The following is a 13,623-nucleotide window of genomic DNA, read 5'->3' on the forward strand; positions in this document are numbered from 1 at the left end:
AAACTCCAGCCAGTTGGTCCGCACAGGTTTTTAGAACACGATCGGGTATGCCATCAGGTCCAGGTGCTTTTCGGGGGTTCACCACTCTGAAGGATTTTCTGACGTTGGCCTCTGTGACTGAGACTGAAATACCATCACAGCGAATGGGGGCTTGAGAAGGCACATCAGTGTTTTCCCTATCAAAGCGTGCGTAAAGCTCATTGAGCTCGTCAGGCAGTGATGCTACGCCAACATTCGAGCTGCCTCCTGATCTCGCCTTGTAGGAGGTGATTGCATTCAGGCCCCGCCACAGCTGCCGAACATTCGTCTCATCCTCCAGTTTGGAGCAGAAGTCCCTTTTGCCCTTTTTGATGGCCTTACCAAGGTCGTATCTGGACTTCTTGTAGACCACTGTATCATTGGAAGTGAATGCCCTGTGTCTGGACTTCAGAAGAGTGCAGATCTCAAAGTTCATCCAAGGTTTCTGATTGGGAAACACTTATAATGTTTTTGTAGGGAAGGAATCCTCCACACATTTCTTACGAAGTCTGTAACGACTGTGGCGTATTCGTTCAAGTCCGTTGACGAGTCCTTGAACATTGCCCAGTCTACGGACTCCAAACAGTCCTGGAGTTGTTCCTCTGTCTGCCCCCCCTTCCCCCCCACCCTCCAGACCGGTTCTGAACAGTCTTCACCTCTGGGGGTGCGCTCTTCAATTGCTGCCTGTAGGCAGGAAGAAGCAGCACCGTGGTATGGTGGGATTTACCGAAGTGAGGGCGAGGGATAGAGCGATAGGCATTCTTGATGGTGGTGTAGCAGTGGTCGAGGGTGTTTGGTCCTCTGGTGCAGCAGGAGACATGTTGGTGGAAGTTAGGGAGCGATTTCTTGAGGTTTGCTTTGTTGAAGTCCCCAGCAATGGTGGTAAATGCCTCGGGGTAAGATGTCTGGTGTTTGTTGACCACGACGTGCAGCTCCTCCAGTGCCAGACGGACGTCTGCTTGGGGTGGGATGTAGACCGCGGTCAGGATGATGGAAGTGAATTCCCTCGGGAGGTAGAAGGGATGGGCCTTCACTGGCAGATGTTCCAGGTGTGGAGAGCAGGAGTTGGACACATCTGCCACGTCTGAACACCACGCAGAGTTGACCATGAGGCAGATGCCCCCTCCTCTCCCTTTCCCAGATGCAAGTGTACGGTCCATACAGTGGATGGAGAACCCTTCAGGTTGGACCGCTGAGTCTGGGGAGCTGGGGGTGAGCCAGACTCAGTGGACCAGCGATCACCCGTTCACACTAGTTCTATGTTTATCCCACTTTCTCACTCACTCCCAACATACTAGGGACGATTTACAGAGGGACAATTAATCTCTAAACCAGCACGTCTTTGGGATGTGGGAGGAAACCGGAGCACCCGGAGGAAACCCACAGGGTCACAGGGAGAACGTGCAAATGCCATACAGACAACATCTGAGGTCAGGATCGAACCATGCATCTGGCACTGTGAGGTGGCAACACTACCCGCTGCACCACCGGAGGAGAGAGGGTGGAAGGGTGGGAGCGGGACAGGGTTTGTTGCATCCGAGATCCAAATTATTCATGATTCATACCACAAAGAACAACACAGGAACATGCCCTCTGGCCCACAATGTCCTTGCCAAACATGACCAATTCTTATCTGCCTGGGCATGATCCATATCCCTCCATTCTCTGCATATTGAATTGAATGCCTTTATTGCCTCTGCATATCCGTGTGCCTATCCAAAAACCTCTTAACCCTACTATTGTATCTGCCTCTGCCACTACCACTACCCCTGGCAGCTCGTTCCAGGCACCCACCACCCTATGTAAAAGATTTGCCCCATACATCTCCTTCAAACTGTACCTCTCGCGCCTTGATGCTGTGGCCTCTAGTAAAAAGATTCTGACTGTTGAGCCTGTGATAACTTTATATACTTCTATCAAGTCTCCCCTCAACCTCGAAGTTAAGGTTTAGTTTGTTATCTCTAAACTAAACCTCCGACGGTCCAGAGAAAACAGTTTATCCTCACCCTGTAGCTTATACCCTCTGATCTAGGCAGCATTGTGGTAAATCTTCCTGGCATCATTGTTGTGTTGGGATGTTTCTGACAAAGAGCGCAGTGGGCTGAACAGTCTTGCGCTATCATGATTCTTTGACGTTTGCATCCTACCCTGTCTAATTCTGTCATCATTGTATACACTTCTATCAGGTTTCCCCTTCAATCTCTGGCGTTCCAGAGAAAACAATCCAAGTTTGTCCAACCACTTCCTCTCATCCAGACATTACTCCTCGGCAGCCTCCACTATAAACTCTTCACATGCTTCCTGCAACCAGAACTGCACGCAATACTCCAAATGCAATCCCACCCAAGTTCTAATCCATGTCTGAAGAAGGTTCCCGACCAGAAATGTCACATATCCTCTTTTTTTCCAGAGATGCTGCCTGACCGGCTGAGTTACTCCAGCACTGTGTGTCATGTCCTGTAAGCTGCATCATGACTTCCTGACCCTTATACCCAATGCCCCGCACAATGAAGGCAGGCATACAAGAAAGATTTATTGATGCAAGTATTTATTTCTTAATATGAACACAGTAATTCCAGTAAAATCCAGGTTGAGACAGCAGAATAAACATGAAGAACAGGTATGGTTAAGTATCATTTAATTGACTGGAAAGTTGGTCGTACAGAATTCTGCTGGAGGAAGTTTAAACGGAAGAATTTCCTGGTGGTTCCTCGTTGGGGGAGTGTGATGCTCTTTATACATTATATTCATCATGAGGGGGCTATGTATCTGTCACAGCGGAAAAGACCACGGTCACAGTTCATGGTTCTTGAGGGGAAACCAGTTTCAGTCTGGCACGGAGGTGGGGTCAGTAAGATAATGCATGTGTAACACTTTGTACATACTATATATATAGTACATATCTCCACACACGCACACTCACGCACGCACACATGCCCACGCACAAGCGTACACACACGCACACGCGCACACACACACACACACACACACACACACACACACACACACACACACACACACACACACACACACACACACACACACACACACACACACACACACACACACACACACACACACACACACACACACACACACACACACACACACACACACACACACACACACACACACACACACACACACACACACACACACACACACACACACACAAAGTCTGTGTGTTAGTTTAAACGACATGGAAAAAAAAATCAATATTTGGACGGGTGGAATGCGCGTCTATTTTATATTATAATACAATTCTCTTTCTCCGCTCTCCAAAAAATGTCCGTCTTTGAAATCTGCCTCCGAAAATGGACGAGGAAGTTGTCCATTGTCGATAATGAATCTTCCCGGAACGTGGCGCCGTGTCATGTTATTAGCTGCTGTGCTGCGTCATCGTATGATTCTGCAACCAGAGGAGAAGTGAGGATTAAACATTGTCCACAATACAGTACAGGGCAGGTACAGTGCCACAGACCCGGGTAGAGCCATTGCCTCGTAGTGCCACACACCCGGGTTCCATCCTGACTCCGGGTGCTGTCTATGTGGAGTTTGCACATTCTCCCCTTGACCGCGTGGGTTTCCTCCGGGTGCTCCGGCTTCCTCCTACAGCCCAAAGACGTGCCTGTGCCGGTTTGCAGGTTAATTGGCCCTCTGAAAATTGTCCCTAGTGTGTAGGGAGTGGATGAGAAAGTGGGATAACAGAGAACCCGTGTGAATGGGTGATCGATGGTCGGCGTGGACTCGGGTACGCTCTAGTGCCAGGTTCCATGCTCCATCTCTAAAACTAAAAGTAAAACTAAGAACAGGCCCTTCGGCCCACAATGTCCGTACCAAACATGATGCCAAGTTAAAGTAACCTCCTCTGCTTACATATAATCCATATCCCTCCATTCCCTGCATATCCATGTGTCTATCTAAAAGCCTCTTAAACACCACTATCGTATCAGCCTCCACCACCACCCCTGGCAGCGCGTTCCAGGCACCCACCACAGTCTGTGTAAAAAAACTGATTCTGTCTACCTCTCGTGCCCGTCTTTTCATATAATTAGGAGCAGAATTAGGCCATTTTGCCCATCAAGTCTACTCGGCCATTCAATCATGGCTGATCTACCTTCTCCACATAACCCCTGACACCCGACTTAATCAAGAATCTGTCAATCTCCACCTCTAACCCTCTTTTCCCAGATTTGCGGAATCAAGAGCCAGAGGACATGGGTTTAAGGTGAGAGGGAAAAGATGTAATAGGAACCTGAGGGACAACCTTTCCAGAGGGCGGTGGCTGTACAGAACTAGATGCTAGAGGAGGTAGCTGGGGCAGGGACTATCACATTTAATAGGCACTTGGACAGGTATATGGGTAGGAAATAAAGGTTTAGAGGGATACGGCCAAACCCAGGCTAGTGGGACTAGTGTAGATAAGACATCTTGGCCAGTGTGGGCAAGTTGGGCCAAGGGGCCTGTTTCCACGCTGTATGACTCTATCACACGCAGGCAGCCCAGAGGTCCTGTTTTAACTTTTATTTAATACAAATTACATCTGCCGTCTCCAGATTATATCTGGCCAATATTCTGGATAACTTGCTGGCCCACTATTCAAACAATGAGTTCATTATTTAACTATAAAATATTTTACAAGGTTCAAAATATAACCGTAAATAGCCAACTTAAGCACGACAGCTCGTAATCCCCACTTAACCTGTGGCAGCCGGGTGGGTAATAGAGCATTGAACAGTCATTCTGTGTCTGTCCACAGTAAAAGCACACCATGTGTGGGGAGGAACTGCAGACGCTGGTTTACACTGAAGATAGGCACAAAATGCTGGAGTAACTCAACGGGTCAGGCAGCATCTCTGGAGCAAAGGGATAGGCGATGTTTTGGATCGAGGCCCTTCTTCAGACTGAGAGTCGGGGGGAGAGGAAAACTGGAGGTATGAAAAGGTTCAGAACAAATCATAACCAGCACCAATAGCCAAGGAAATATCAAATGCATGTAAATGCATGTCCATATACCTATCTACAAGTCTTTTAAACACCTCTACCGCATCTGCCTCCACCACCATCCGTGGCAGCACGTTCCAGGTCTCCACCACCCTCTGTGTAAAAAAACTCCAACCGCATCTCCATTAAATGTTTCCCCTCTCACCTTCAAGCTATGCCCTCTCTGCTTTCGCATTTCCACCCTCTGACTCTCTATCCTAGCTCATTGGAGATCTTTTACGATTTGTAACCGAACGTTAAAGTCAGGTCGGGGGGAGTACCAGGTAATCCCGTGCTACCTGCTCCAGCGTCGGATAGTCGGAGGGAGTTCCGCCCGCCACGGGTACCATGTAATCCCGTGCTACCTGCTCCAGCGTCGGATAGTCAGCGTCCCCCCCACCTTGTTTGCCAGGTGAGGAGGGGGCTGTGGACCCCCAGCAGGACCAAAAACAAGATCTGTCAAAGGGCGGATGAGCTTCTAGCGAGCCAACAGCCATCCACACTTCAGTAGGAGTTGCGATCACTGTCGTACGTAGCATTGTAAGGAATGATGATGAAGCACACACACCAAAATCCTATACTTCCAGCGGCGGGAGTGCAGGAACTGGAAGACAGGGATGTGTGGTGTTTCTGTCACCGTTCCCGTTCCCGTTGGAAACCAGCACCACTGCCTCGCTAATATTTTTAACGATGATGAATTTATCAGATCCTTTATTCTTGATCTGTACATTGCGAAGGCCTTGATTGTAATCATGTATAGTCCTTTCATTGACAGGTTAGCACGCAACAAAAAGCTTTTCCCTGTACCTCGGTACACACGTGACAAGAAACTAAACTGAACGAAACTAAATTGAAGTAAACAAAACTAAACTGAGCTATACTGATCTAAGTTAAACTAAGCTGAACTAACCTAAACAAACAGTAGTGGGGGAACACCTTCACCAGAGGACTCCAGCAAATCAAGGCAGCACACCGGCACTAGCTTCTCAAGGGGCACTTAGGGCTGGGCAATAAAAGCTGGCGCTGCCAGCAAGGGCCCAGATGGTGAAAATAAATAAAAGATCCAGACAAACTGTTGCCCTGAGGCCATTTTCGTGATGGGATTTCTGGAATCTGGCTTCAGAAATCTGGTCACAGAGTCATAGAGTGTGGAAACAGCCCCCTCGGCCCAACTTGCCCACACCGACCAACCTGTCCCATCTACACTAGTCCCATCTGCCTGCGTTTGGCCCATATCCCTCTAAACCTGTCTTATACATGTGCCTGTCTAAATGTTTTTTAAAGGGTGACGGGGGTTATGGGGAGAAGGCACGAGAATGGGGTTGAACTAAAGATAGATCAACCATGATTGTATGGCAGAGTAGATATGATGGGCCAACTGGCCTCATTCTGCTCCTATTACATGAACATATGAGACATTGTTCCTCAGCTATTTCCTCCAACAGAATGTTCCATATACCTACCGCCACTTGTGTGAAAATCTTGCAGCTCAGGTTTCTATTAAATCTTACCCCCCCTCACCTTAACCCCATGGCTGAGGCTGAACCTATCACAACGCTTAAGAAACATTTCGGCAGGTACAAGGATAGGGCAGGTTTAGAGGGATATGGGCTGGTTAGCGGTAGACATGACAATAGACTAAACTAAGGTGGGATTTACACAAAATGCTGGAGTAACTCAGGCAGGCAGCATCTCTTGAGAAAAGGAATGGGTGATGTTTCGGGTCGAGACATTTCTTTAGGCAATCTGACCCAAAACGTCACCTATTCCTTTTCTCCAGAGAAGCGGCCTGACCTTGTGAGTTAGTCCAGCATGTTGTGGCCACGTAACGTCAGTGTAAACCAGCATCTGCAATTCCTTCTTAAACTAAACTAAGATAGATTTACTTGTATTTGGAAGAGAATGGGTTAATTCGGGACAGTCAGCATGGCATTGTACAAGGCAGGTCATGTCTTACTAACTCGATTGATTTTTTGAAGGAATTATGAAGGTGATTGATGAGGTTGGATTGTGGATGTTGTCTATATGGACTTTAGTAAGGCATTCGACAAGGTCCCTCATGGTAGGTTGCTGCAGAAGATTAAGATGCATGGAATCCATGGTGTGTTGGTAGTTGGATTCGGAACCGGATTACCCGGATAGAAGACAGAAGGAGGAAGGAGGTTATTCTGGATGGAGATCTGTGACCAGTACTGTTCTGCAGGGATCATTGCTGAGACCTCTGTTCTTTGCGATATACATAAATGACGGATGAACATGTAGATGTGTTGATTAGTAAAATCATTGTGGAGTTGCGGACTGTGATGAAGTTTGTCACAGGATGCAGAATGTTATAGATCAGCTACAGAAATAGACAGTGCACTGGCACATGAGTTTAGTTTAGAGATACAGCACAAAAACAGGCTCTTCAGCCCACCAAGTCCACGTACTCAATCACCCCGTACACTAGCACTATCCTACTCAATTTTACAACTTTCCAAAGCCAATTCACCTACAAACCTGTACGTTTTTGGAGTGTGGGAGGAAACCGGAGCACCCGGGGAAAACCCCACATTTACAGGAAGAGCGTACAAACTCTTCCGTACGCTCAGCCAGGAAGACAGCACTCATGGTCAGGGTGGAGCCCGAGTCCCTAGCGCAGTGAGGCAGCAACACTACCGCTGCGCCACCGTGCCGCCTTAGTTTAATCCGAGCAAGTGTCTGGTGTTGATCGTCAGCAGATTGAGTGTAAGGGGGAAAGTATACAGTTAATGGCTTCGACCGCTAATAACATTGATGTACAGGGGGATCTCAGAGTCCATCAAACAGGTCCCCGGAAGTGGCAATGCAGGTACATAGTGTGGTAGAGGTGGCATGTTGTATGCTTGCCATCATCGCTCAGGGCATTGAGTACGTATCAGGATGTCGTGTTGTAGCTTCATCAAGCTTTGGTTGCGCTGCGTTTGGAGGACTGCGTGCAGTTCTGGTCACCCCATTACAGGAAGGATGTGGAGGCTTTGGGGAAGATGCAGAAGGGGTTTAACTACAGGGGGGAGGTGGCACAGACTGGGATTGTTTTCTCTAGAGCATTGGAGGCTGAGGGAGAGCTGATAGAAGTTTAGAACCAGCATAGACAGGGTAGACATTCAGAATCATTCTTGCATGGCAGCAATGTTAAAGACACGAGGGCAAAGCTTTAAGGTCAGAGAGGAAATAGAAACATAGACAATAGGTGCAGGAGTAGGCCATTCGGCCCTTTGAGCCTGCACCGCCATTCAATATGATCATGGCTGATCATCCAACTCAGTATCCTGTTTAGGACATGTTTAAAAGAGATGTACGGGGACAGTTTTTACACAGTGGGTGGTGGGAACCTGGAACGCGCTGCCAGGGTTAGTGGTGGAGGCAGATATGATAGTGGTGGTTAAGGGGCTTTTAAATAGGCACGTGGATATGCAGGGAATGGAGGGATATGGATCACATGCAGGCAGAGGGGATTAGTTTATGGACATCATCTTCAGCTCAGACATTGTTGACCAATGGTTCTGTTCCTGTGCTATACTATGTCAATGTTGTCTGTAGGTATGTGAGTGTGCATCTGTCTGTCTGTCTGTGTGTGTGTGTGTGTGTGTGTGTGTGTGTGTGTGTGTGTGAGCGTGTGTGTGAGGGTGTGTGTGAGGGTGTGTGTGAGCGTGTGTGTGTGTGGGTGTGTGTGTGTGTGAGCGTGTGTGTGAGGGTGTGTGGGTGTGTGTGTGTGTGTGTGTGGGTGAGGTTGTGTGTGTGTGTGAGCGTGTGTGTGAGGGTGTGTGTGTGTGTGTGTGTGTGTGCGTGTGTGTGAGTGTGTGTGAGTGTGTGTGTGAGGGTGTGTGTGTGTGTGTGTGTGTGTGTGTGTGTGTGTGTGTGTGTGTGTGTGTGTGTGTGTGTGTGTGGGTGTGTGTGAGCCCGTGTGTATGTGTGTGTGTGAGTGTGAGCACCAGCACACACAGGGCCATCTGAAAGCTGACTCTCACAATGCCTGCAAGTTTCCGTGTGTTATCTTTAGCCCAGCAGCAAAAGGAAAAAGCTTCTTTAAATGTGTCTGCCCGTCTCCCCGAGGCGTGGAGCGATATCCCTGTAGTGGGCAATGGAAGGACAGAAGCGCTAGCCTTATTAATGAATGTGGACTATTATGAGACTGCCTGACTCCTGCTATGCTCCCTGAAGCATATTCTGTACGTGACTAAGAATGCCAGAATATTGACATAAAGCAAGCTCGGCTCCTCTAAGGAGAATTACTCCTTGGATGTAATGTAGGCTCATAACAGCTATTAGAGTACTAAATAAACTCCTCTGGGTATACTGCTGACATATACTGTATTCTCTCTTTCTCCACACATTAGGGGAACTTCCGTCTAAAGGTATTCTCAAGGACAGCATTCAAAGGACTTTAGCTGGAAGCCAACATGAGTGGGATCGCTGTCAGTCTTTGGTACATTGCAGTAAGTCTCTGGTTTCCAATCAATGCCACTAGATCGGCAGCCAGGTTTATTTTATTTCCCGATTTCAGCTCGCTGGAGCTGCTCAATTAGGATGCCAATTAACAATCACTCTGCCAGAGGAAAGGGGAAGAGTATTAGATGGGAAAGGTGGGGAGGAGACAAAATAAATCAGGAGCATTAACATCCTGCAGACCGGCTCTCCGGAACGGCAGACGGCTAAACGCAGCAACCCGCCGCAAACAGGCAGGAAATAAAAAGGCACAAAGTGCCGGAGTAACTCAGCGGGTCAGGCAGCGCCTCAGCAAAGCATGGATAGATGACAGTGTAGGGAGGAACAGCAGATGCTGGTTTGAACTGAAGACAGGCACAAAAAGCTGGGGTAACTCAGCGGGTCAGAAAGGAATAGGCGACGTTTCAGGTCGAGACCCTTCTTCAGACTGAAGAAGGGGGTCGACCCAGAACGTCATCTATTCCTTTTCTTCAGAGATGCTACCTGACCCGCTGAGTTACCCCAGCTTTTTATGTCTGTCCCATGGATAGATGACTGTTTGGATCAGGACCCTGATTGTGGTAGAGGGGAAAAAGCTGGAAAAGACAAGTGGGAGTGCGACAATGCCTAGCAAGTGATGGGGGTGGAAACAAGGAACTGCAGTTGCAGGTTTACAAATAAAAGACTTAAAGTGCTGGAGTAACTCAGCAGGTCATGGAGTTATAGATTAATACAGCGTGGAATCAGGCTCTTCAGCCCAGCTTGCCCACACTGACCAACATACCCCATCGACACCAGTCCCACCTGCCTGCGTTTGGCCCATATCCCTCTAAACCAGTCCTACCCATGTACCATGGAAAAGACAGGTGGGGGCAGGACAAAGTGATGGAAACCAGGAACCGCAGATGCTGTTTTACTAAAAAAAAAAGACTAAAAGTGCAGGAGTAACTTACAGCATCTTTGGGGAACAATTACATGTGACGTTTCGGGTCGGGATCCTTCTTATTGTAGGGGGGAGTAAGCAGGAAATTAGAGGTGGGGGTGTGATAAAGCCTGGGGAATGATAGGTGGATACAGTTAAGGGGGTGGAGTGATGGGCAGATGGGAGGACAAAGGCTAGTGATGAAAAGAAGAGAAAAGGATGTGAGATAAGGAGACAATGGGTGCGAGATGTGAAGTCAGAGGAAGGAATACAGGTGGAAAGGGATGGGGAAACGGAAAAGAGCTGGTCTTGGTTGGTTATCTTGTATGGTATATTGAGTTGGGCATCGTTAAACTAACCAACAACAATACTTTCCCTTTTCCCTGTCTCCTTCCATCTATATCCTTTCCTCTGGCTTCACATTTCATGCTCCTTCTCTTCTTACCTCACGGCCTTTTCTCACCTTCCCCTCCCTGGTCTTTGTCTACCCATCTGCCAATCATAGCTTCCTCACGTATCCACCTATCATTCGCCAGGCTTTGTCCCATCCCCGCGTCTCCATCAACATTCTCACCCCGACTGCAATCGGTTCGAAGACGGGTCCCGACCCGAAATGTCACCTATCCATGTTCTCCAGAGATGCTGCCCGACCCGCTGAGTTATTCCAGCACTTTGCCTCCCTTTTTTAGCACTCCAGCACTGCCAGTTCCTTGTGTCCGTGAAGAGACAAACACTGGAGCTCTGTTTTCTTGGCCGATTGTCTCGTTTAGTTTAGTTTAGCTGAGAGATACAGCCCGGAAACAGCATCTTCAGCCACCAGATGTAAGAAAGGTCCCGGTCCACTTCCCCCCAACGATGTGCCTGACCTGCCAGGTCCTCCAGCAATTTGAATGATTGAAAGATACAGCATGGAAACAGACACTTCGGCGCACAGAGTCCACACCGACCCGTTGACGCTTGTTCTAAGTTTTCTCACTTTCTCATCCACTCCCTACACACTAGGGACAATTAACCTACAAACCCGCACGTCTTTGGGATGCGGGAGGAAACCTGAGCACTCGGAGCAAACTACACAGACAGCACCCGAGGTCAGGATCGAACCTGGGTCTCTGGCGCTGTGAGGCAGCAACTCTACCTGCTGAGCCACTGTGCCTCCCTTCGGAAGTCATCAGTCAGTTTTTTACTGAAAGGACATGTTAAGAGATATCAATAAAGATAGTGACTGTACACTCAGGTCCTAAATCCACCTCCTAAATCTTTTTACTGAAGTCTGAACAAGGGCCCCGACCCCAAACTTCCAGAGATGCTCCAGAGTTACTCCAGCACTTTGTGTCTTCTTACCCTGCCTGTCTTACTCGCCTCCTTGCAATCCTTGCCTCTTGTTCCGTCATTCTTGCCCCCTCCCCTCCCTGTATCCGTTTATTTCAGTAAAGGCCTTCGACAAGGTACCGCATGGTAGGCTGCTCTGGAAGGTTAGATTGCATGGGATCCAAGGAGAAATAGCTGAATGGAGAGCAAATTGGCTTCATGGAAGTAAGCAGAGGGTGATGGTGGAAGGTTGCTTCTCGGACTGAATGCCTGTGACTAGTGGTTCGGTGTTGGGCCCGTTACTGTTTGTCATCTATATAAATGATTTGAATGATAACATACATTGCAAGATTAGCAGGTTTGCTGATGATACAAAAATGGGTGGTTTTGCAGATAGTGAAGATGGTTGTGAAAGATTGCACCAGGATCTTGATCGATTGGCCAGGTGGCCTGAGGAATGATGATTGATGAAATTTGGGACGTCGAACAAGGGCAGGACCTACAGAGAAATGTGAGGTGTTGCATTTTGGGACGTCGAACAAGGGCAGGACCTGCACGGTGAATGGTAGGCCTCTGGGTAGTGTTGTAGAGCAGAGGGATCTAGGAGTGCAGGTGCATGGTTCCTTGAAGGTGGAATCGCAGGTAGATAGTGTGGTCAAAAAGGCTTTTGGCAAATTGGCTTTCATCAGTCAAAGTATTGAGTGTAGAAGTTGGGAGGTCATATTGCAATTGTATAAGACGTAGGTGAGACCGCATTTAGAGTATTGCGTTCAGTTCTGGGCACAGTGTTATAGGAAAGATATTGTCAATCTTGAAAGGGTTCAGAGAAGATTTACGAGGATGTTGCCAGGACAAGAGGGTGTGAGCTATAGGGAGAGGTTGAGTAGGCTGGGTCTCTATTCCAAGGAGCGCAGGAAGATAAGGGATGATCTTATAGAGGTGTATAAAGTCATGGGAGAAATAGATTGGGTAGATGATACAGAATCTCTTGCCTAGAGTAGGGGAACCGAGGATCAGAGGACAGGTTCAAGGTGAAGGGGAAATAATTTAATAGGAATCTGAGGGGTAACTTTTTCACACAAAGGGTGGTGGGTGTATGGAACAAGCTGCCAGAGGAGGTAGTTGACGCTGGGACTATCCCAACATTTAAGAAACAGTTAGATAGGTACATGGATAGGACAAGTTTGGAGGGATATGGACCAAACGCTGGCAGGTGGGACTAGTTTAGCAGGAACATGTTGGCCGGCATGGGCAGGTTGGGCTGAAGGGCCTGTTTCCTGTGTCACTCTATGACTCTATAAGAGCCATCATGAATGTGGAATTCTCTGCCAATCATGAATGTGGAATTCTCTGCCATAGAAGGCAGTGGAGGCCAATTCACTGGATGTTTTCAAGAGAGAGTTAGATTTAGCTCTTAAGGCTAAAGGAATCAAGGGATGTGGGGAAACAGAAGAAACGGGGTACTGATTTTAGATGATCAGCCGTGATCAGAATGAATGGCGGTGCTGGAGCGAATGGCCTACTCCTGCACCTAATTTTTTATGTTTCTAAGAAAGAGGAGGGACGTTGAGAGCTACCTGGCGAGGGAGAGAGGGGCGGCGAGAGAGGGGGGGTGGTTCACCGCTGTGATCAGAGGATAAACAGTTGGGTGAACCTTTTGTAACTGTCGGTGCCAGAAATGTGGCGGCACTTGTGTGCTGCCTATGTGAGGTCTGCTGTATGGTTTTGCCGGTTTTGCTGTATGCACAACAAAGCATTTCACTGTACCTCGGTACACCTGACAATAAAATACCACTGATGAATTAACTCATTGAAGAGTCACGAGTGTTCACTTGTCAGATGTATTGCTAGGGGCCATGACATTCTTACTTTAAGCAGCATAACAGGGCCATTCACACAACACACACATGAATATACGATAGAACATAAACCATTTCAGCCCAGGA

At 48.0% G+C, this 13,623-nt stretch overlaps 1 protein-coding gene across 4 annotated transcripts in view; it reads right to left on the bottom strand.

Annotated features, from left to right (window-relative positions):
- Positions 1–2,549: 2,549 nt before the first annotated feature.
- Positions 2,550–13,623, bottom strand: part of LOC129696414 (zinc finger protein 521) — a 317,936-nt gene continuing 306,862 nt past the window's right edge. For all 4 annotated transcript variants that reach the window (XM_055634288.1, XM_055634285.1, XM_055634286.1 and 1 more), the window contains one exon: positions 2,550–3,427. In XM_055634288.1, the coding sequence (XP_055490263.1) occupies positions 3,398–3,427 (30 nt within the window). In that variant the 3' untranslated portion in view covers positions 2,550–3,397. The remainder of the gene's footprint in view (positions 3,428–13,623) is intronic.

The sequence above is a fragment of the Leucoraja erinacea genome, chromosome 4 (assembly GCF_028641065.1).
Source record: "Leucoraja erinacea ecotype New England chromosome 4, Leri_hhj_1, whole genome shotgun sequence".
Taxonomy (NCBI): domain Eukaryota; kingdom Metazoa; phylum Chordata; class Chondrichthyes; order Rajiformes; family Rajidae; genus Leucoraja; species Leucoraja erinaceus.